Genomic DNA, 24,177 nt, shown 5'->3' on the forward strand with positions numbered 1-24,177 from the left:
ATACTTGGAAATAAGTAACTATGAGAACTTGCTTAGGCAGGTTCAGTTTACAGACTTTTCTGAGATTTTACTTTGGACTGTGAAACATCATGTTGGATTTAACTAAAGTGTAGAGTAAACCAATGACTATGATTGCAAAGTTGACTATAAAATATTTGAAGATCAGGGTAGAGGAAGGTGGCAAAAATTATGCAATGCTGCTTTTCTTACGTCGATGTGACTTGGTGATTAAATTAGATTATTTCTGAGAATAAGAATTCTGGCTGGCCCAAAATTTTAAGGGGTGGACTAAATCTGCTAATTAGTAGTTTACTATAAAATATGCTTAGAAAGTTAGCCCATTTCTTAAGTTGTGAATGTGTAACTGTTAAGATAAAAGATTGCAAGGTGATAGCATTACAGAAATAGAGAAATCCTTCAACTGCTTGCAGAGTAAGCATAAATCCTTTCTGTGTTTCTTTGCATTTAAAAATATTTCTTTTCAATACCGTGACTTGTATTCTGACCTACTAATTTATTAATGTATTTTTATTACATTTAGGCATCTCAGATATTACTGTTAAGCTTTTCTTTCAGTGTATTACTATAAAGGAGTTCGTAGCATGAAAAATGTATGTTGTGTAGAAACTTTGCTATTTACATGCCTTCTCTTTCAAAACAACTGTTTAATTTTTTAGATCATCACTGTAAAAAGGATGTTTACTTGGGGCTAAAGCTAAGTTTTTTTCGTAACTTATGTATGAGCCTATGCAGTGACTTTTTGCTCCTATGAGTGAGTTTTACAAACTGGCTTTTGTAAATGCATTCTCTAAGTACTATTTGTTGAAGTTGCTTGCCCCAGACCATTTCCTGTCAGTTGTTAAAAGCACTTGCTAATGGAATGCTACATCCTAATTCAGTGCTCTGCTACCTGCTTCAAAACTGGTGAATTGCCTAGATACCAGACAGTGGTAAATTCTTAAGCAATTTGCTCTGCTTCGATGTGAAAATTTTGCAGTGTGTTAGTCATTGCAATTGTACTAGCTGTATTTCCAGTTCTGCTGAACTTTGGTGAGTAAGGAAGCCCTAAAAGGGACAATGATAAAATGACGTTTTAACACTGCCTTGTGCAAATCAATGTGTATGTTTTTCCAAAAAAGGGGATTATGCAAGTCCTTTAAGGATATAATGTGTGCTTCTTGCAGGGTGGGCATTTGCCTTTGAGAAAAACAGCCATCAAAAATATGAAAGAAAAAAAAATAATATCCACACTATGTTTTCAGAAGCTTGATTTTGGGATCCTCTTTCTTTTGGAATTATGATATAAAGTTTGCCTGGAAGAAGGGAAGTGCAACAATAAATCTACCTTCTAAGTACTAAATCATTTTATACTTTCAGAAAAAAGCCAAAGGCCAGCTCCTGTTTGAACAGATCATGTATCATCTGGACCTTATAGAAAGCGACTACTTTGGATTAAGGTTCATGGATTCTGCACAAGTGGCGGTGAGTAGCAGTCCTCTTTTTTCTTTTTTTTTTTTCTTTTTCCCCCCAGGTAACAGTCCGAAAGTTAAATCTTAATATTGACAAAAATGCTATAAGAAAGCTACCTTTTTTGAGTTAAGTTTTGTGCAAAAGTGCAGTGGTGTGTTAGTTTAAGTGACTTCAAGTTTAATTCCACCTCGAGCACTCTAACATTTTACAATACTGTTGTCTCCTCCGTTCTTGTCTTTAGTCGTTCCTTGTCACACTTTCTGTTGTCATTAGGCAGGCTGGTCCAGTAGGACCCCAGAGCCTGGAGTGTCATGTAGAAGTTCTTGATGCTGGTGATACAGAGAGCAAGGGGCAAAACTAGAGTTGGCTCTGTTCTTCTACAGAATGAAGAAAGTTTTTCTTTGCCAATGCCATCAACCTTCTTGTCAGCAAAAGTCATCTTGTTAATGTCTTCTTGGGAAATAATCTTGGCAAGAGGGGTATACTTTTGATTTGCTCAAATTGGTTGTGACTCAGACCTGCAACTAGAAATTTTTGGGAGGATATAGATGTGTTTGTATGTACCAGGTAGTTTGAGTAGAAGGTTCTCACAAGCCTGAGTTTGTTTGTGAAGTTTGTTGTGTCTGTAAAAAATGTGAGTGTTTTGGAAAACAGCAGCAGAGCATTGTTTGTCAGAAAGCAACCGCATTTCACTTGCAGACCGTGCAGTTTATCTAGGTGCTTCTCATGGCCAAGTGCTCAACCCTGCGCACGAGGATAGCTGCAAGTTAAGTGTGGCATTAGACAAGGAGTGGATTTTTGTCTGTCCTGCATCCCTGCAACTTAAACTTATATTTACTTATCCCAACACCCTCAGGTAGAATGAGATCTGAGTTTTCATACTATGTATGTTTATCTTATTTGTTAGATGTATGACCTATTGTTTCTGTGTTTCAAGTCCATTTCAGAATTATTTCATGATTAGGATGGCAGAGTGGAAGCACAGACAGTTGCTGCTGAGCTAAATACCTGAATTGTTCGAGGTCAGCATACAAAACGGAGACAGTGACATCTATTCCTTTACTTCTATGAGGGTCTATGTCCAGAACAATTTGAAGGTGTCATCTTAATTATTACAGCTTTGTAAAGTGGCAAAAAAATCACTAAGCTTGAACCTTTGAAAGAAGCTGATAGCTTTACACACAGTGTTGTCCACCCCAAAGCACACTTACAACCTGATGGCTTCTTTTCAAAATTATTGTGATTGAGTTTTATGCTTAGCTTGTAATTGCAGAGAATGTTCTCTTCAGAGACAATAATTTGTGTTCAGCATTTGAAGCAAACTTCATTACTAGCAGGATTAGCTGCTGCTGGGCTGCAGTTCCCAGTAGTGAAAGGGGTCTTAAACCTCTTGCACAACAAAGACATTTAACACCAAGGAGGAAGAGACCATTACAGTAAGGGAGGTATGTCATTCCCAACCATGTATACCACCTACCAAGAGAAATTAGAAAACAGCCCACTGCATACTATTTTATATTTACAAAAATCACGTTAGCTGTGTTAAGCACCTGCAGTCTAGGATGTTGAGTATTGATAGTGAATGACTCCATTGCATTTATCCTTTTGCTTCAGGAAGGAAATAACCTGTATGTTTCAGATATCCTAACTCAATTTTTGCCATATAGCTTCTGAATTGTTTCAGTGTGCCTCTAGGATCTCTTAAGAGTTCACGGTGGGTTATTATAACTGGTGAAACTCCGTATGGTAAACTTTTTTCTCTTACCACTCTGTTATCAAATAACGTCGTTTCATCTTTAATTGGGGAAGTAAGAGTTAATCTTTCCTGCCTCAGCAATGGCTCATGGCTTGCTTTTGTCCAGCAAATTGTTACTTACAGCCCAGACAGCACCTGATTGAGTATTTGATGCTGCACAATCTACCAGGTACAAGCCATTTCGAACTTAGTTTGCTTCCTTTTCTTAACTATGTGCGATTGAAAAGAGGCAGAGTAGAGATAACAATCTGTTTAAACTGGTCTTTAATGATGTACTCTGTATAACTAAGCAGAAAATATTGCGTTTTGCCAGAGGAGCTGAACCCAACAGCCAGAGATAATTGCTTTAAGAAATGAAGAACTGTTGTGATGGCAGCCGTTCTTGCAAAGAGGAGCTGGCACATTCTAGCAGAAACTCAGTCTGCAGCTGGAAACAAAGGCAGAGACTAATCAAGTGACTTGTCAAAGATTGTTCAGGAGAACTGTTAAATAAACAGTGTAAGAATCCAGGCCCTTACTGTGGACAGAACCGTCTGCTGGCTCCAAGAGCGATAATCGTCCTGTTACCCAATTTAAATCGAAGTATATTGCTTTACTAGGTAGTTGCATCTGATGATATAAAAACTCTGGCAAACTAGCAACGTGTAGTTAAATAAAAAATTGAATTTCCCCACTTGATTTAACTACAAATGAGTTTCAATAGATTCATTTTGAACAACTAAAGGATAGCTTTTTTTCTTCTTCTGAGCTGCTGAAGTAGTTAAGTGTTTGAGTTTATGATGTACTGGGGAGTGAGGGGAACCCAGGTAATACAAACTCTTCCTGACGTTTTGGATTTTAGGATTCAAATCCTAGCTTCTTTAAAGAGGTTCTTAAAACAATTTGTGAAGTGAAAGAATTGTTGTTTTCATGTGATTTCTGTGGTCCTTGATAGTCTGATGGTTCAGAATAGATCCATGCCCCCAAGTAAGAGACAGGAGATGGCAAAAGGAGTTATTTGCAAGATTGTCCACCATATATGAGACTTGATCTGGCAGCCAAGAGAACAGTGTTGTTAATTTGAGTAACTTCGATTCAAGCTGACAATGAACAGTGCAGCATGTCCAGTGACACAAAAGATGAAGATTGCTGTTAACTGGTTGGGCTGTTTGGCTTTTCCTCCAGCAGCACCGGAGAGATGCTTCTAGTAAGGAGGCACTGAACACTTAATTTGTGGCAAATTTCTAATTCTAACATACAAGTTGCAAGCATCAAATACTTGCTTTTCCTAATGGAATTGTACAACACATTGGATGTTACTCTGGCAGTTTGATCAAATGTAGTGCCTAATGCTGAAAATTATTTGTATAGCATTGCACTAACTATGCACCCATTAATTCCATAAAGTGTGGGACTAGTTTTAGCCTCACTGCCTTACTAAAAAAAACCTAGTTTATCCTACCTTCTTGAAATACTGCTAGGTTTGGAGGGTTTTTTTGTGTTTGTGGTTTTTTTAACTTCTGAAACAGCAAATTGTTTTGGTAAGGACTTGCAGTACTCTCTACAGTCTGTGGTTCATATTGCTTTTTGTTTAGCAAACTTTATCTCTGGATTTCAGCCGTAGACTGTGCTGAGCAAACTCGTCAAAATGTAAACTTCTTGCCAGGTCCACTTGAATTCCATTTTAATCACTTGGAATAAATCTTAAGTTTCCTGATGTTTGTATGTGTCTGTGCATGTGTTTGTTTTTTTTACGTTGTTGAATTTTTTCTTCCTTCCCCTCTGTTTAAAAGGAGTTCTGTTTCCCTTCTTCCATGCACACCCTTACCATTCAGACGGAGCTCCCGTAGGCAGTGATGGTAAGAGCCGAGCAGAGTAAAACACTATCAGTGCCTGTCGCGGGCCTCTCAGTTGCCTTCCCATGGAATGTGGAGGAGATGAGAGAAAACAGGAGGGAGATGAAACAGGCGTGCACAGCCTGTCCTGGAGCCTAGAAATGGCGCTCTCTGCCATTCCTGTATCTAAGTCACCTGCAAGCTTCCGAGTAGGTAGATTGTATGTTTTTTATAGTGGAGGAAGGAGTCACTAAACTGTGTGTTCCAGCAAGTGAGTTTGAGGGATAGGAAGAGAGGTTATATCATTTTCTTTAAAAAATAAATAAATATACATTTGCTCAACTCCCATTTCGCTGATAGTGTAAGCAAAGTTGACAGAAATATTTGCTTCATTCTTCCTTAAGCTTCCTGCTTTACTTTAAAAATAGATTAGATACATTTCAAATAGCTTTCTGTAGCTACTTTGTTTTAGTAGGTAATGAGAGCGTTCTTTGAAACTGTGCGCGCAGCAGCAGGTGGTTTGGTTGTTCTGATCTGCAGCTAATATGTCAATCACTGCCTATCCTGGCTGTATTACAGGCTGACTTTATGTACTCTCTGCAGAAGGCAGGGCTGCTCTGAAGACAGGAATGTGTTTGCACTTGGCATTGCAACCTGAAAATACCGGTTCTTTCTCATACCCCTGTTGCTTTTCTGTCCTCCGTGGGGCCCGCCATGAACTTTATGGCACGTAGTTTAAAAGGAGTGTTGCTAAGTGTACAATTCATGTGTATTAGTTGCAAGGTGACTTTTGGGATTGACCAAATGAGATGGTGTTACCTGGACATTATGAACCACGCAGGGCATGGTGTGCTAGGTATTTTGCTCTGGCTACAGGGTCGATGCAATTACATTGAATAAGGTGCTGTGTTTACTGTTTAACTGAGTCACCTCCTTTGGAGGAGGGAGCTGTTTGCTCTGCCCAGCACTTGGAAACAGGTCTCTACCGCTAGCTGTATGTCAGCTTTCCAGGTTTATCTTTAATTTCCGGTATAAACTCTTCAAGTGGGAGTATATGCAATTATTTTAGGGGGCATAGTGTATATGCATAGATGTTTCTCTCAACCTGTCATCTATCGTTTATTTTCCATATGCTGTTGTATGCAGTATAAGTGAAGCCATTATTTTGGCTTGATGTCTAGTATATAGCTTATAATTAGCATTAGTAGGTGAGGCAGTAACTTCTGTCCTCCCATGAGACAATTGCTCAATGTCACCTGTGACTAGATTTTGCAGAATTTGATAGAGCTGCCCCTTATGTTCAGACATAGACAACTTGAGCCGTCTAAAGAAAAATGCCTGAAAGCCAACAATGTTTATTTTGTCTCTCCCCTCCGCTCCAAGTGAACATCGCACACAACTGAGTGCCAGAGACTCCAGCTATGATTTATGCCTCTCTGGCACATTGTCACTGGCTGACCTACTAATGTGTGAATTAAGTATTTGTTTGGACAGGATGGAAATCTTAGTGGTTGAAGTGGTTTGTCAGTGCATTTTTTTTTTAATTAGATAATGCTTTCTTGAAGATTTGGTTAAAATAAGGTACTACACGATGTTTCTGTTGTTCAAAACTGACATTTTTACATTACAAGCTTTTAGTGGAAGGATCTTCAGTGAGCACAGAGAATTGTAAAAGGCTTGGATTAGATTATCTTGATGAACTACTTGTTACTCCAAGATGGTCTTAATTAATGAATAGAGTTTTTTTCCTTTTTTGTTCTTTCTGTAAGATTTCTTTTTTGATAATTCAATGAAAGTTATTTATTTTTCAGCATTGGTTGGACAACACAAAGAGCATTAAAAAGCAAGTTAAAAGTAAGTGTCCTTTCTGTTTTCTCTTGGAATTTCTTATTAAACATACAGGAGGCACAGAGTTGAATTGGGTGGTGGGGGTCAGTGTCCTGTGAGGGGTAGCAAGACTCAGTGACAAAAAACCTGGCATGATGCTGCTGATTGTTTAATGACCTCTTCCCTCTGTAGCTCATATTACTTTAGTCTAATGTCTTTAATTAAACATGTTAGAGGCTCATTAATTATAGTTTAAATGGAGTCGAGGCAGCTGAAGGTGCTTTAGTGTTATAGATCATTATCCTGACTATAGGAAAACTTGTCTTGGAGCCTCCATCCCTTGGGGCAGGTGGGAATGGCTGAATGTGTGTTCGGTCCAAGTCCTTACCTGCTGCACGAGGGTTTAGTGTGGCCTGGTTGTTTCAGTGGTGAGTGCTTGGGTATTCTGTCACATCAGCTGATTTTTGTTTAGCAGCTTCCTTGCTCTCTGCTGTGGGAAGTCTTCAGGGATCTGTGGTGCTGTGTTAATACAACAGAGGTTTTAGAAGCACCAAGAGAGAAAATTCCTCCTGTCAGATGCAAGAATCAGCAGAGGGATGCACATTTTTAAAAGAGCTCTTAATCCATCCTTTTGCTGAATTAACTCTTTGATTTCCAGAAAACACGATTATTCCATTTAACAGAAGATTCTGTTAAATGCCCCTAAAACATGTCTAAACTTCTCTGGAATAAGGGGGCCTGAGTTGTCAGCAGTGGGTATTTTTCAGAACCCCAGGAAGGTGTTACTGACACCAACAGAGTGCCTGGGGATTTGATCAACTGCAGAGCCAAGATGTACAGCTTTCTTGGTGATGGATAGAGTCTTTAAATATAGGGATTAACCTAGATTTATTTGCTCTTGGCAAGACAAATCAACTTAATGTGATATGACTGTTGGATTGACTTGTAACATATAAAATTATTTGTGCGTATATTTAAGTGTCCTTTCACCCTGATGTTTTTCATGCGTTTCCCTGTCACAAAGTAGTTCCTGCCTTAAGACCTCTGGTGGGACAGAGCCAATTTCAGTCAAGTTCTGTGATGTGATTCTGTGTCATAAAAAAAAAAATAACATCTCATCTGGTAACTGTTGTCTTGAATGAATTCTACTTGGCAGTTGGCCCACCGTATTGTCTGCATTTTCGTGTAAAGTTTTACTCATCAGAGCCCAACAATCTACGTGAAGAGCTAACAAGGTAAGAGGGATTTTGTGTGAGAAAGAGGTATCCAAATAAAGCTGGCAAAATGATTCTGTGGTATTTAAATAGTCATATGATGTTTTGGAGAATTCCTTAGAGCTTCTTGCTTGCGTGGCTTTTTGTAAATGTTTCTAATGTAGCTCTCATGAAATAAATGAGCTGTAATATAAAGAGATCTATATATTTACTATAGTACTTGATGCACCATTTTTCATTAGGCAATTTTGGCAACTGATCTGAGTAGCTTATACACAGTGGACAGAGGTTTTTTTTCTGAAGAGAACAGACATCATTCCTCTTTCTTTATTCTTCTTAAGCTGCATTTGTTTCAACTATATGCAGTCATCCTGTCTCTTTAGGCAGAAAAGCGTTGAATTGCAAGTTAGAGCTTCTCTTTGGCAAAAGTAAATTCAGTGAACATTTCATTACTTCTGTAGTCTTGGCAGAGCTTACGCAAAGGGAAAATAATGCTTTACTACCATGTTGAGATGTGATTTGACAGTACTATATGTGTAGGATTGTAGTATCAGGTGAGCAGCAGTTTCTCTTGATTAAAGCATTTCACAAATCCTTTCATAATGCTGCATTTCATGTTGAACTGAGGCATACTTGGGGTGCTTTAAAAGAGAACACAACTTGCCATCTGTCAGCAGTATAAATCTGTTGTAAAAGGCAATGTTTCTTTGCGTTGTCACCTCTTCTGATGATACGTTTTGGTGAGAAAACAAAGTTGTTATGTTTTCTTGATAGCTGTAGACACTTAATACCATTCAGCCATTTGTAAGAGCATGAAGCGTGTTTGTTTGTTGTTCAGGGTTATGTCTGTTTCTTCGATCTGCACTTTAGCCAAATCCCTAGGAGTGCTACCCGGAAGATTATAGTAGCATTACTCCTTACAGCCATATGTACCCTGTGCAGCTTCATACTTACATATGTTAACATAATGTTTTAACTGCTCTTCTTTAATGCTTTCCTGGGAAGCATGATTTACCTCCCCACTCATATTTCTGAATAAACATTTAACTGTCTATAAAAATAGTAACCGTAAGCAAAATTCAGACCTACGTCTGTATCTACCACTATGAGGCATTTTCATCCATCCTGACTGAGTTCTGCCCATCAGACCTTGCTCTACAGGTTTTAGCATGGCAGACCTGAAACCTGAGGGCTTTTAAACCCTGTCTGTCTGCTTAGCTAATCCCCCAGAACAGGAAAACAGCAAGTCTTTCTTCTGTCTCGAGACTATTTTGCACCTTAAAGAAGCAGTGGGAAAGGGAGCTCTGCTGTGAGTTGTAGGTGTCACTAGGAGGGGCTTTCTGAGGTTCCACCTTTTCGTTCTGTGGCAGTAGACCCGGTGGAGCCCCTTGTCAGCCTCCACAGGTGCAGCTTGCTCATGTTTTCTGCCAGCTTCCCATCAGATGCCACCAGTGAGAGGTCATGTAACACAGCCTAAGCACGGGAAGTATGCTTGAATTCTTTGCAAGCGTTGTGTGGCTGATAAGCGCGGACTGGTCACACCCACTATACGCTGGAGGCCTGTGCTCATTCTTTTGGTATCTAGGGTCAGTACCAAACAAATTTATTCCCCATGTCGGGGCCGGTGTTCAAAAGGCTTTGGATAATAAATAGTTTGGCAAAGTATTTGTGGATTTCCAAGGGACCTGTAGGAAAATCACCTGCATCTGTTTCGTGTCTGTGTATGTGAGTACAAGGAGACATAGGCACATGTTGAAACAGAAGCATCGTCTTTGCCTTTGTACATAAGGCTTCTCTTCATCTGCAGTAGAATTCAAACTGAAACGCTATCGCAGTGCTTTAGTTGGTAAGATGACTTCTTGTTAGAGGAAAGTTGTGTACTATAGTGGAGCAAGAGGGCTACTCTTTGTGGGTATTGGATCGGAAAGATTGGTGCTGAACCCCAAAGGGCTGGAAGCTTTGTATTCAGTATTTGCCCAATTTCTGAGCAAGAAGAGTACTGAATAAGCAAAGCAGTGAAGGAAATCTGGCTCTGAAGAGTAAACAAGTTGAAAAGGCTGCAGCCTACTGTTTGTTTCTTTGTCACTTTGCCGTCAGCTTTCTGGGTTAGATTTTTAAATAAGCAGTCCATATTGGTAATGTTTATTTTTGAGAGACTTTAAAGTATTTATTCTCTTATGAGAGCGGTGTCTATGAATAATGAAGAAAATGCAGAAGATGCAAGTTTTTCTTTGCCCAAGTAGGATCAGAAGAGGATAAATGAGACTTGCTTAGGTACCCTGTTTCTTTTTCCATGCACCATTGTAGTTCAACTTCTGACAGCTTATAGTTTTGGGTTTACTTCATTTGAAATGTGTGCAGAGCATACAAACCCATCTGATAAAGCCTTCAAAGATCACAGTGCAGTTTCTTCACTCTTGAAAACCCATGCAAAGAGTAGAAAACTTTGTTTATCAGGTACTAACTTCCTCCTGTTGTCTGAGTGACACATTACACCTATTAATCAGTGACTTTACTTTCTTTTTTAATCCTACAGGTATTTATTTGTTCTGCAGCTAAAACTGGATATTCTTAGTGGAAAGTAAGTATTCCTAATAAACACCCTTTTAAACAATTGCACTGTGTTTAGCATAGGATTCATCAAAGTTATATTTGGATAATTAATAAGTTTTGCTAAGTGATGTACTGTTGTATTTTCTCTAAAATACTGCTTTTGTATGCATGAGTAGCAGCAGAGGAATGTTTAAATAATATAATGTTTATCTCTTGTTAATTTGCTGGAAATCTACTAATCCTTTTCACTTCTTATTCCAAACATTTGAAGTTTCTCACTGTTGTCTATTAAATAGTGTCAGCTAAGGTATTAACGAGGCATTTCTCTTAATGGCAGATTGGAATGTCCTTTTGACACAGCCGTCCAGTTGGCAGCTTATAACATGCAAGGTGAGTAGGTACGAGCCGAGAAGGATGAAGTGGCATGAGCAGCTTTGTGTAGACTCTTACAACCTCTTAGTCTGTCCTTGTTATATCCAGAAAATAGGTTCTGTCCAGACATAAGCAATCCAGTGTGACACACAGCTCTTTTTGATCACAATTTTGCTGAAAGTGTATCTAGAAAATTACTCAATTCTTCAGGAAACAGAACAAAGAGGTTCTGAAGTTAAACAGCTTTGCCCTAAACTTTTCTCAGGTGCTTGTGTACAAACCTGCCCGCTTTCACACAAGATGCGAAATGTTCGGTCTTCCTGAATTGCTTTGGTGTAGTAACAGTTCACTTTTCTTTTTTCATCACATAGTTTCTGCCATGTGTTTTCTTTGTTGTACAAATCAGGTACAAGATTATTTTAGTTCTGCACTCAGTTGAAAAGTCCTGTATATAAAACCGACCAGCATTTGACTTCAGCTTATTTGTAGAAACATGTTAGTGCCTCATGTCTCATGCTTGTACTTGAGCATTTATGGTTGCACTGCACTTGTTGATATTTCAGATTCTTCTTTAGCCAAAAGAGGTGACATACTATGTTCTTCGCAGCTATACAGCCCTATGCTTGAGTCATCTGAGACTCTTATTAATAAGTTGTCTTTAACTTTTGATTCCAGCTGAGACTCCAGTCTCAGGCTTCTCTGAGAGCTGAGGTCTGACCTTCAGTCACTTGTATGGGTTATACGTCACTGATCTTCGTGGCCAATGTCTTCTGTTGTCAGGATGAGGGTGTGACCTTAAGGAATGTGAAGTTTGCTGTGGTTTCAAGCAAAGGAACTCACAAAAGAAAGAGAGGAGTCTTGAAGTTTTAGAAATGTCTACTTGAGTAGGCTTTTGGGTCCTTATTGGAGGATATAGCTGTATGGCCTTACTCAACTTAGTTTATGAGTCTACAAAAAAATCCCAGAACCTCTGCCATAAAGCTGTTGTACAGTACTCTTTGATGAAGAGGAAATTTGGAGATGTGCCATGCGTTTGTGCTGCACAAATTCTCTACACGACATTCATCTTATAAACCAATGTGCTGTTGTACGTACTTTGCATGAGTTAGGTAACAGGACTAAGTTGCTGAAATTCCTTCTCTTTCAGATATTTTCCAAAATATGTTTTGTTCTTCAGGCATGAGCTACTAATGGCCCTGATCATGTGTAGGTGTAGAGAGTTGAGATTAAAGTGTAAAGATACCTGCCTGTTTAATCTGCCTTTTTGTGGGCAAGGAAAACAGTTAGAATACATTCCGTAGTTTAAAATATTAGCACTGTTAGAGCCTTAAGATACAGTTTGAGTGGATAAGTTTTTGGAAAAACAAAGTGATCTAATTAGGCTATATGCCCATTGCTTTTTGTGCTGGTCTTTTCTTTCCTGTTTCCACAATGAGGCCCGTAGCAGGGCTTTAATCTTACTGTCTGACAGCTGTGTACTTTTATTTAAATCAGCTGGAACCTAAGCTGGCTTTGACAGCATTCCTTTCAACAGAGGCAGGCGTTTTAGTGGGAGTAAATTATTATAGAACTACAGACTTCCTCAGTCAGCATTAAAAAAAATTACATAAAAAGGAAGGGTGAAAAGACTATTGTTATGCTTGCAGTGTTCAGGAATTCAAGAAACAACTTTTTAGATCATATATAGTTTTTGTACCTATGAAATATTGTGTGTATTTATTTGACTTTTCCAGGTCTTTCCAAAAATTTCGCTTTTTTTTTTTCCTATACAAACATCTGTAGTTTCTTTTTTAAGACCGAACAATTACTGGCCTGTATCAGACACCCAAGGTCCAAGTTACAGAATTGTTTCTAATATTTTGGATATGAGCCAAATGTTAAGAAGCCGCTTGAAATCAGTAGAAAGAGCAAATGCTTCGTGACTCTGAAAATCGGGACATTATAGTAAAAGTTTCTAACTATGAGTTTCAGCATTTTAGGCATACATCAGTCTTTAAAAGCTGGACTTGACAGCATCTATGGAAAAAGGAGGTTGTGCTTTTGATGTGGCACACCCCTTGACTATGCTCTCTAAACAGCATCTCCCGTTTCCCCTGTCGAGCGTGCAGCAGTGGACTAGATGAGCCATTTGACTGACCTAGTAGAGCATTTATTATGTTCTTACATGAAAAGGAGAGCGACAAATAACAGCTGCATGATTGTGCCCTGACAGAGTAATTTTAGCAGGACAGGAGGATTTATGGTCATAAAACTGGAAATTGATTTTTAGAATGGACAAATAGCTTTATGAAAAGTGTCAGAGCTGTTTTTGCTTTTTATAAATCTCAAGAGATTTTGTTTTAATAATTTAAGGCAAAATTTCATTGTAACTTTAGTCAGCTGTTGTCTCAGTAGAGACTTCAGTGGTAAAAATGTTGAAAACTTTATGCAAGAAAGAAAAAAGTTGAGTTTCAAGGATGTTGATAATGTCCATTTATAGGAACCTTGATAAGGAATATGTCAATAGCGCTTTGTAAAAATTAATGCAGAGCTTTTGTGCAGGCAGCACGACTGTTTGTTCAGCGTCTGTAATTTCCCTGTCAAAAAAGGTGTCACTTCACATACTGGGAGGGCTGGAGGAGGAACACAGAAAGAAGTTTAGTATTTTAGATTAACTGGAAAAGTATGCAAAAGTTCCTGTTAATATCCACTGTGTTTATTGGGAACATTGCTTGACAATGCTGTTCTTTTGTAGCTGAACTTGGAGACTATGATCCTGCTGAACATGTCCCTGAACTGGTGTCTGAGTTCAGGTTTGTTCCCACTCAGACTGAAGAGATGGAACTAGCCATTTTTGAGAAGTGGAAGGAATGCAGGTATTAGATCTTCCAGTGCGTGCTAACCACCTGTTTGTCCTGATTTTTCTGTGAAGAGGTTGTATTAAAAAGATGCTGCTGATGCTTCTTATGTGATCTTGTTCAGAAACATAATTGTAATGTGGTTCTGTCATATTTTGTAAGAGAATATAATGTGAAAAACGAAGCTTTTCAAATCCCTAAATAAAGTTACGAGGTATGGAATCTTGAAATGCAATAATTTTTGCAGCAGCGGTTTCGGATTAAAACTTACAAAAGTGACCTCGATGTTCATGAAAGCGAGTAAGTGTCATCGGTGTTCAGGTTTTTCACAAACTTTCAGAAATTTCTTTTCCTCTTTTTTTCCTATACCAATTTTTCCTTTCTGTGCTTTTTCAGACATGTACCTAACAGCAAAAAATTTATTTCAGGGGGCAAACACCAGCACAGGCTGAAACTAACTACTTAAACAAAGCTAAGTGGCTGGAAATGTATGGTGTAGACATGCACATAGTCAAGGTATGTTTAACCACAGCATGGCGACCTTTGGAAATAGTAATGTTAGCTTTGTCCTGCATTTCAGCACTGGTTTTGCTTTGAGGGGGAGGAAAAAAAGGAATATTGTATTCGTCTAAACTGTGTAATGAATGATCTGGCTTTGCATCAACATTCCACTTTATAGTATACATTTCTAGAAGGTATAACTTTAATCTAAACATATCTGCTGTGTGTTAAACGTGTGATTGGTGTGGCAATATATACTACAGTTTGTATTTAGACTGAGTGCTATGTGAAAATCACAGTAATTAAATTAAAATTGGCTGTGGTCCAGTCAGCTACCAGCTGAAAAACTACAAGTAAAAATAGGTCTCCTGTGGAGAAAAAAGTGCAGAGAACTGCACAAAGAGGTCCTTATTACACAGACAAATCAAGAAACTTTAATTTTCCACTTTAGTCAGCCTTATTGAAGGGCTGCAAACTAGAAAAAGCCATTGCATAAGATCATTGAAACCTGAGAGTTTTGTTGTATGAAATAAGCAGATATGTGTTTAATTGTAACACCAGGCAAATAAGCTCCATTAGTCACTAGAGTAGTTTGGATAAAGGGTCGAACACCAAAATTAACATAATTTTATTTTGTGGCAATTAGGCAAGAGACGGCAATGATTACAGCCTGGGGCTAACACCTACAGGAGTTCTTGTCTTTGAAGGAGACACAAAGATTGGTTTGTTTTTCTGGTGAGCTCTCTGATTGTACATTAAAATGTATTTTAGATTTTTACTCTTTTGTTTCTTTTGCTCTAGTCAAAAAAAATTTATATGAGAGCACCGTGAATACTAGGCACTCGCAGAAATATTCTGTAGCCTGTGAGTGTTTTCACGGTGTCTAAAAATATTCTTTCTTTTTTTAACATTCCTGGTTGATATGTTAATGGGCTGTATGTGTAACATGCCAGATGCAAGTAAAAGATGGAATAACTTTGAGATGTTTTTATTTTTTTTTATTTGTATTTTTGTGTATTTGTTGTTGTATTTTGCACTAGATCACATGGGAAATATTTGGAATATGCACCCAGTCAGTGAAATGAAGCTTCTTCAGGTGTTCTAGCCAAGTGTTACACCTTACTGTTGAAAAAGAGGCAGAAGCAATAGTACTAGTACAGTTTTTACATAGAATGTCATCTGGGCAGGCTTTACATTAAGAAATGCCTCTTTGTGCCCAGTAAAGGCTAGAAATGTCCTTTTTTGCCCATCAATAAGGACTAATTAAATAAAAAACCTCCCAGCACTCCTTTTCGCCACCCCACATCCTCGATCTATAATAGTCTATAGTCAGGAAATACAGAGCTTCCTTTAGTTTCTATGAACACGTGCTTTATCTGGCAGATACCTGAATGACAGTCCACAGTTTCTTAGAAACATTCTGATGAACTTTTGCAGGGCTTTATATTGCAGAAAATACAAGGTGGAAAACCTTCTAGCTAACATATTTGGATCTTGGTACACAGGCATTTATGTTTTGTTTTTTTTTAAGTGCTTTATTCTGTAATTCCCATCCAGTCTTTCAAAACTATATACAAAGAATGAATGGGCAGATGATGAGGTGAAATCTGATCATATGAACAGTTATTTTGGGTTATCCCAGTCTAATTTTATAAACTGCTCAGAAAAACATTCACTTTGTAGCAGAAATGTAGTCTGTGTGTCTTATCCCTCCACCATCAATTGTAGGTATTTTTTTGGTGGGCAGAAGGGGAAGTGGTTGCATCGTTGTGTCATATCATGTTCATGATGTTCTCTTCGGGATTTTTCTGAAGCAGAGTCATCATAGGAATTGATTTGTGATATATTGTACAGTGATTTATGTTTCTTTAATAGAGCAGAATTATTTTGACCTGCTTTTGTGTCTTTCTGAGTTCGGTTTTGTGGACTTGTGGAAGAGTAGGCAAGCAAGAGTATTTGAGTGGAATTTGATTTCAGTTCAAGTAATTATTATTTTAAGTTCTGGTAGACTTATCTCTTTAGAAGTTGCTGACTTCTTATCTTTAAGGTTTCTATAATGAAGTCTGAAATTTCAAAGTGATACATTGCTATCCACAGTATAATCAAGCCCTACTGCATGAATTTAAAACACCCACAAAACCAGAAAAAAAAAAAATCTTAGAGAGGCTTGGACCAGCACGTTGAACATACCTCTTAGTGAATTACTAAGAGAGTTAGACGTAACCTGCTTTTTCTGTTCAAATTGCAGGCCAAAGATAACAAGGCTTGACTTCAAGAAGAACAAACTCACTCTGGTTGTTGTTGAAGATGATGAACAGGTAGAAAACTATCTGTTTAGTTACATCTCAGCCTTGATTATACAGTACTAGTTTACATGTTCCTGATATCTTTCTTTAAATTTTGAGAATGAACGTGAATGTTTTGCAAGATTTTTGCATGTGACTTGGAGTGAGGAGGGGAACGAAGGGACTTAAGTATAAAATAAATGGTCTCAATTACTTTTTTCCTTGCCCTGTTTTTTAAAGGAGAATAACTTGAGACTAGTGTAGACCAGATCATTTGGAAACAGTCTGCATAGTGCAAGGAAGTTTAAAAAAAAAGCCAGGTGCCACATTTAGTGGAATGAATTCATTAAGCAGGTGCCAGAATTCTTCCCATGGGAAGAAATTGCTCAGAGCTAAGATCATTAAAATGTGAGCATTGATAATTTGAGGAGATCAGATTTGGAAGTGAGACCATGTTAGCCTCATTGAGAAGTCCCTTCCTGTTATAATGATTTCTTTAATTTGTAGTCATTCAGAGGTTTGATTTGTTAAATATGTAGGCTCCAGCCTTTTCCAACTTCAGAAAATGGAGCAGTTGTTCATTAAAGCTTCTGAAAAGATTCATTTTTCTGCCTAAAATATTTTTTTAAACATACATTTTAGTAGTCATAAAAAATTTTATTCAGCTTGCATTGAATTGTAGCTTGGACTTATTCAAGCCCCTTGTAAATCGTCAGTGTGCTTTGTGTACTTTAAGGGAAAGGAGCAGGAACACACTTTTGTCTTTAGACTGGATCATCCCAAAGCCTGCAAACACTTGTGGAAATGTGCAGTGGAACATCACGCCTTCTTCCGGCTCCGAGGTCCTGTCCAAAAAAGCTCAAGTCGATCAGGCTTCATTCGGTTAGGATCCCGGTTCCGATACAGGTCAGTGTCATTTGTCATTTTCCACATCTTTTGTCATTTCTTGCTTTTCTTGGATTATATGTCAAAACAGGAAAGAACTTGGTACTCATTCACCTAGGACATACACAGCAGTGAAACTTGGAAGCTGAGTGAGTTGCATTATTGGATTAATAAACCATATGGATTTTCCGCCTGCATTTTCTGAGTTTTCTTTAGGTGGTTCTGTCCTGTGCAGTAGGAAACCAAAGGTTTCTGTTCCTTACGTAGCGTTTATAGCACCTTGTGTTTTACAGATCACTTCATCTTGAAAGCCCACCCTTTTTTAAATGAACCATAGAGGATGGATGGTTGACTTGCACAGTGGAGGATATTGCAGGTCTTTTTGTCTCCTGAGTTCCTGACTGTTTGAGTGATGGTAGTGCTTCAGAAGCCTAAGAGAATGCCCATTCCATGTTAGACACTACCAGTGTATGTAACAGAGTTCCGAAGGGCTCATGGTCCCAAACTGTCAGTTGGCCCACCAGAATTCGTGGGGCATGACCTCAGGCAACATGCATATACTTTGCTTACGTTTCCAGCAACTGTAGCAATACTATCTAGTCTGCTTCAGAAATGATCAGTGGTACCAAGGAGTCAGCAGAACATGAGGTTGCTACTGCTTTGGGGGCAGAGTCTGGCCCAACTTGGGGGAAAAAAGGCTTGCCTGGGAACAAGAGCATCTAGATGCTGGTTTTTAGTCCTATTATCATCTTTCTCTATGACCTTTGGCAACGTGTCCTAAGCTTTACTTTCTTCTGGAATTTTCAACCTCTTCCAAATAATGTGACCACAGAAATACACAAAAGACAAATGTGCTTTTTCAGCAATTTAATGTTTAAGGAGTCATTGTTTCAGCTTTTTGTCTTGGGAAAATGGGGTGAAGATTGGGATGTTCGTAAAACTCCATTCCTTTTTTGTGAAAGACCTTCTGAAGTATTAAGTGTGGGATTTTTTTAATATGACTGAGATCAGATTATTAAACTATGAATTTAAGATGGAAATGTGATGTTTTGATGAGCAGTGTCTGTATTTTGTCATTAAAAATAAGTGATTTATTTTATCGTTTCGTACTTTTACATGGCATTGCTAGTGGGAAAACAGAGTATCAAACCACCAAGACCAACAAAGCCAGGAGATCAGCATCCTTTGAAAGGAGGCCCAGCAAGAGATATTCAAGACGAACACTACAAATGAAAGGTAAACTATTGACCTTGCATTTGAGACGTATAATCCACTGTGAGAATCAAGAATCATATCCTTTAAAGGTTCTGTGTAGGAATTCTTCTGTAGCTGCTTGCCCTCCTCTTGAATTTTCAAAACTAGATTTTCTTTGACTTATTTGGGAGATCACTTATATTGGTCAGTAAAAGCTTGTGTCTAAAGCATGTCATTCTAGCTTGCCTAGAAGGTAAAACGCCCATAAATATTGCACAACAGGTCTCTATGTGAAGATGGAAAACTTGGATCCAGGAAACAGTGATATATTAATGATAATATTTTAAATTTATTAATCAAGTTTGAAATTTTTGTTACTGAGATTTTTTCGTTGTACTTAGGAGTTGCACTCTGTTGTTAACAACCTGACAGTGTGTGATACTCACCTCATGTCTTATTCCCACTCCTGCATAGGTCAAGCATGACCCCGTGCATGCTTTCGGATACTTGCTTAAATCTGACTCTTCGGTTTCCTTTTTGGATTTTTTTTATTTTATTTTTCCAATTTAGAATTTTATTTTTGACATGTTAAACGTGGGGATAAATGCAACTTTTGCTCTTTTAGTTGCCTGCTTTTAGACAGCACTGAACTATTTTTATTAATAGTATACTTAATATTTAACTGATAACCTAATTACAGATTAAATTTTAATTAATGCTTTCTGTTTTTCAGCACATTCTGCTAAACTTGAAGAAACAAGGTAAGAATCATTCCGATATTTACATTTCTCTTTGATGTTTGCCACCTGCACTTGAGCACATGTCTGCAGAAGGAAGTTTTGAGATGAGTTAAATGTGGAGAGCGTTACCGCTTGACTATGGTTTTGCTGTGGGTTTTGTGTTTATTTGCTTTACGTAACGCCTGCTGTTTAAAGCAAAGCTCCTGTGTTGCTGTCACGTCGAAGATTTTGCCAGACTTGCCTTACTAGCAGGCGAAGAGATGTGTTTATGACTAGCTGTGATTCTTGCTGGATGTGAGCTTTAGTTCTGTGTGCTGCCACGTAAAGAGATCAGGTGAAAGCGTGTGAGGATCTGTTCTTTCTGAGATCTGCCGACTCTGGCTGTGTGACTGAAGTACATAATCAAGTGAAGTTCAGAGACAAGGAAAATATGGTGAAAGAAACCTTTGAAATAGTTTGATGGTTTTATATTCAGTACTATACTTGCATTTATTTTTATATACTTAAGTGTTTATTTTTATAAATTTATACTAAATTATTCATGACCAACATTGAGAGGGGAGGCCTTTTGGTTCTTTATGTCTTTCTGCATGTGTAGGATCATACTTGCTGTTGCAATGTAAAATATTCATATGGATCTGAATCATACAGTTTTCATACCCTTCCTTAAAGGAAGAGAGGAAAACAGGCTAAAAAGAATTACTTGGTAGCAAAGGAACTAAGTCACTCGGTTCTAGTTTCTACCCTTTGCCCTAATAATTTGTGAACATTGCAATGATCAATTGCAACCAGATTATTTTTAAAAAGTAGATACTTGTAGATGTTAAGCATCGTGACAGTCAGGAGCTAAGGTAAGGAATGTCAAAATAACATTTTAAAACAACAGGCTACATACAGCCATACTTTTTCTGTTTGTAGCAGCAAGGTTGATTGTTGCATGAGAAGGGGAGAAGCCTAGGCAGTGTGGGGACAAGGCACTTACTTTAATGGAGGTTCCTCTCCCTTGTGATATTCTGTGTTGTCTTTTCTCTTGATAAAATGGGAAAGTGCTCTTCAAAACTGCGTGTCGTTGAAGTGCTTAACCTCTGCATGCAAAACATGACTGTCTGATTAATTAGTACTCTCATCGTGCTGTGTTGTCATGCCCTTCCCCGAGTTTCATGCTGCTTAGGTCATTCTGAGAGTGGGAAGAGAAACTTCACATGCAGTTTCTCCTTCTGATAAGACAGCGGTCTTCTGATCTGCACCTAGGTGTGGCACTGTTATGTTAGTCTCCAGAGCAATCTATGCCATTTCTGAAACTCTACACTCGAGCGTTGCTAATTGAAATGCATCATGAAAGATGTATGTTGTTCCATTCTTGTGTGTCAAGTCAGCACAGGGGAGCGCGCTACCCAGAAGGCATTCCTTAATATTTCTTTTAAAGGTGCACTATGCTGTGGTAACCTCCACATTTTCTCAACAGAGAAGGTGTGAAGTTGGGAAACAGGCAAGGAACAGCTTGTTTGGTCTTGACATTATGGTATCTAAGTAAAATAATTCTGAAGAGATGCTGAAGTAGATGCAGAAATTTATTTGAATTGTCAGCTTGCGAGGTTGGATAGCTATTGTCCAGACTGTAAATCAAAAGATGAATGGGTCATAGGAGACTGGAAACATTTTTTAAAAGATAAGAAATCTGAAAAAAAAGTTTGCTTTGAGTGAGACTTATAATGCATAGTTATTGTGCAGGGTATTAATGTTTCTAAGTCTCTCGAAAACGTGAAATGCCTCTTGCAGATTCAGAAATCAGGACTAGGGATATGGGTGTTGTTTAATTTATTAACTATATTAAATATTAAATGCTATAAAATTATTATTAATGGTGTGCTGAGCTGCTATGCACATAATTTTGAGTGGCTGCTTTTGAGACTCTGAAGTGGTGATTCAGTCCAATAGAATTTGTATGCAAAAGAAACTCATGAATTTTTCTGATAAACTTTGTGATGTGAAATTTCAGATCAGACAAGTCCTAGTTATGATACAAACTATCGACATCATGTAGATGAGGTTTTGACAATGTCACATTTTGCTGAATGTTGAATTAAAACTATCAGTTTTGCTTTAAAATTGCTCTGCCTTACTGCTGAATCAGGAAGACTTTCTAAACCAAACTGTTTTAGGTAAGGCAGAGGAAAAAACAGATGAATTATAGATAAACTACAGCCTGAAAAAAAAAGAAAAATAATGTGATACCCTTAGCTACCTAGAATGAGGCAGCTGACCTAAAACATAATGTTTTTAAGTTTTCTTTAGAGAACAGTGAAGTCCTTTGGAAAGATCTTTATTAGACTTTTTTTCTTTCTGAAAATCCTTGCAGTTTTGCCAGCCTGCAAAAATAGTTTGTTGATCTGATCCTGATATAAATCCTTTTTGTCTTTCAGTACTGCAAACACTGCTGTTACCAACCAAACCAATGGATCGCAAGTAAGGACTCTCATTCTTTTTAAAGGCAGTTTTCATGCATTTCAATAGATCTGAGGATTTCATTATTGGTTCTTAAAATCCAGTGACTGACCAATTGAAAGTCGCACATAGCTACTAAGTTGCGTGCCAGGAAATGACTACTAATTTACAGGCAAGACAACTGGTTAATTTAGCTGCAGTAAGGACCATAGCCATGACCCAGTACTGTAGAAACTGTGCTATTTATAGGTACTACAGGTTTTCATAGGTACACAGAGTACCTTTGTGTGAGAGTTGTTATTATCCAAAACACATCAATTCTATATGCTAAGTAACTTTAAAAAAAATAAAAAGGCATAATTCATCAGCCCCTATGTTGATTCCTGTTTACAGTATTTTTTTTCTCTGAAAGAGGAGAGTGCACCTGTAAACTGAAGAATATGTTGTTAGCAAAAATTCAGTGTTTTATGAGTTTGAGAAGGAAATCAGAGACATCTATCCCCTCAGTACTTGTACACGGAATACCTTGTTTCACTGAAAAGAGATGTTGGGGTAAGGTAACTCTCCTGAGTATCAAAAAACAAGACTTGGAGTTTGGAAAGACCCTGTCTCGCTCTGGAGTGTTTTAGATGCGGAATGTGATAGAAAGGGTCACATAATAGTGGTGGAAATGGGAACTTGGTTAGTTTTAACACTAAAATACTCAATGTGAGCTGATAGAAAATTCCTGCTCTGCACAGCCTTTTGCCCTCTATGCAAGAGGAGTTAGTTCTTTTTATCAGGAGCGTTATGTTTCAAATGGGAGACCAAAGGCCTGGAACCCAAACAAGGAAACCATTACTGCATGAATTTTAAAAAAGACGCAGCAGGCCATAGCTTTTCACTGAAATCTTTGAGCAGCCTTGGATCCATTGTGATCCCAGTATTGTGTGCAGTGCTGGAAAAGACTGGACATAGGCATCCCATGCTGTGGGAGAAATGGAAGACAACAGCCTTGCTTTAGCTTTGTGCTTGAGAAGTGGTGATATGTTTTGTTACGTGTGATGTGTCATCACTTCATTAATGTGTGTGTAGTAACTTACTTGTTTATATTCTGTCTCCAAAGATCTGGAATGCAAAGCCAAACCTACCTGTCCTAACAGCAGTTCCTTCTGCCCCAGTCTTAGTGGAAATAGAAAACCTCCCAAGGAGCCCAGGAGCCAGCCAGCAAGACAAGAAATGGTATGTTCTGCTTTGCTGGGAAATGGATTTTGCTTGCTTCTGCACGATTCGAGTGACTGTTTCTTCATCTGCACTTAAATAAGCTCCCTTGCTTGTATCTTTAACATAATAAGTTGACAGTCAAGTTAGGGATGATGCAGCTGGCTTGTTGCTGCGAATGTAGTGTGGGGAGGTGAGGACAGCAGGCTTAGTCACTGCCAACCAAAAGAAAATTTCTTCAGGGGCTGAAGAAATTACTAGATCAGAAACAGCATTTTCAAGCCTTGGAGTGAGCTGGGTCCTTCTGATGTGCCATAATACTCCTTGTAACCCTTTGCTTGGTATCATGGAGCCCAAGAACTTGCCTTGATCCTTAACAAAATGCAGAACCTTGTAAACCAGTATCCTTGTGAATCTCTTTTGGACCTTTTGAAATGAGCAAGCTGATTTTTTTCATTGTCTTGAGGGAAGTATGGAAGCTTGAGGAAAATGACACAAGCTGAATGTAAGAGCTTTGATTTCATGTAATCAGAGTATTTGTTTTATAGATTGGATGCATTTCAAAACGAGGATGATTTGTTTGAAGATAAATGTATCATATCATTTATCTTTCTTAAAGTAATTCTATATTGCAAAGCTATTTCAAAACCAAAACTGACCTATCAACACAGTACTTGTGCACATGTCATCTTAACTTTTTCAGCTTCTTGTGCATGCAGAGATAGCTTGGCTTGTCCTGGAAAGGTAATTCTGGTTTTTGCAAGACTCTCCAGGAGCAGCAGTGATGGAATGGGGTGATGCAAAAGCTCTTATCCTAAGCAGTTTCAGCCCTCAAGATCCTTCTCCCATTGTCTGGCACGTGAACCTACTTTGCTTCAGTATCTCTTAAAAGTAGATGATACCTGTTTCTAACAGTGCAATGACAAATGTATTTTTTGTGTATCTTATTGATTAAAGACTTTGAATACGATGGATTTTGGATTATAAGGGGGATGATAATTCTGCTTTATCTGTTGCATTTTATTGAAGTGTCAATTGGAACATATGATCAATGCTGTTTTTCTTTCTTTTGCCCTTGATTTAT

The 24,177-nt window shown here is 38.1% G+C and overlaps 1 protein-coding gene across 1 annotated transcript in view; it reads left to right on the forward strand.

Moving 5' to 3' along the window:
- The window catches only part of EPB41L5 (erythrocyte membrane protein band 4.1 like 5), a 55,861-nt gene that overhangs the window by 10,662 nt on the left and 21,022 nt on the right, over positions 1-24,177 (forward strand). The window contains exons 3-16 of the mRNA XM_086615922.1: positions 1,378-1,482; positions 6,852-6,894; positions 8,024-8,102; positions 10,618-10,662; positions 10,972-11,024; positions 13,741-13,861; positions 14,272-14,359; positions 14,991-15,079; positions 16,593-16,662; positions 17,366-17,535; positions 18,644-18,750; positions 19,442-19,469; positions 21,872-21,914; positions 22,999-23,114. Coding sequence (XP_086472048.1) covers positions 1,378-1,482; positions 6,852-6,894; positions 8,024-8,102; positions 10,618-10,662; positions 10,972-11,024; positions 13,741-13,861; positions 14,272-14,359; positions 14,991-15,079; positions 16,593-16,662; positions 17,366-17,535; positions 18,644-18,750; positions 19,442-19,469; positions 21,872-21,914; positions 22,999-23,114 — 1,157 coding nt within the window. The remainder of the gene's footprint in view (positions 1-1,377; positions 1,483-6,851; positions 6,895-8,023; positions 8,103-10,617; positions 10,663-10,971; positions 11,025-13,740; positions 13,862-14,271; positions 14,360-14,990; positions 15,080-16,592; positions 16,663-17,365; positions 17,536-18,643; positions 18,751-19,441; positions 19,470-21,871; positions 21,915-22,998; positions 23,115-24,177) is intronic.

The sequence above is a fragment of the Tauraco erythrolophus genome, chromosome 8, assembly GCF_009769465.1.
Source record: "Tauraco erythrolophus isolate bTauEry1 chromosome 8, bTauEry1.pri, whole genome shotgun sequence".
NCBI classification, from domain to species: domain Eukaryota; kingdom Metazoa; phylum Chordata; class Aves; order Musophagiformes; family Musophagidae; genus Tauraco; species Tauraco erythrolophus.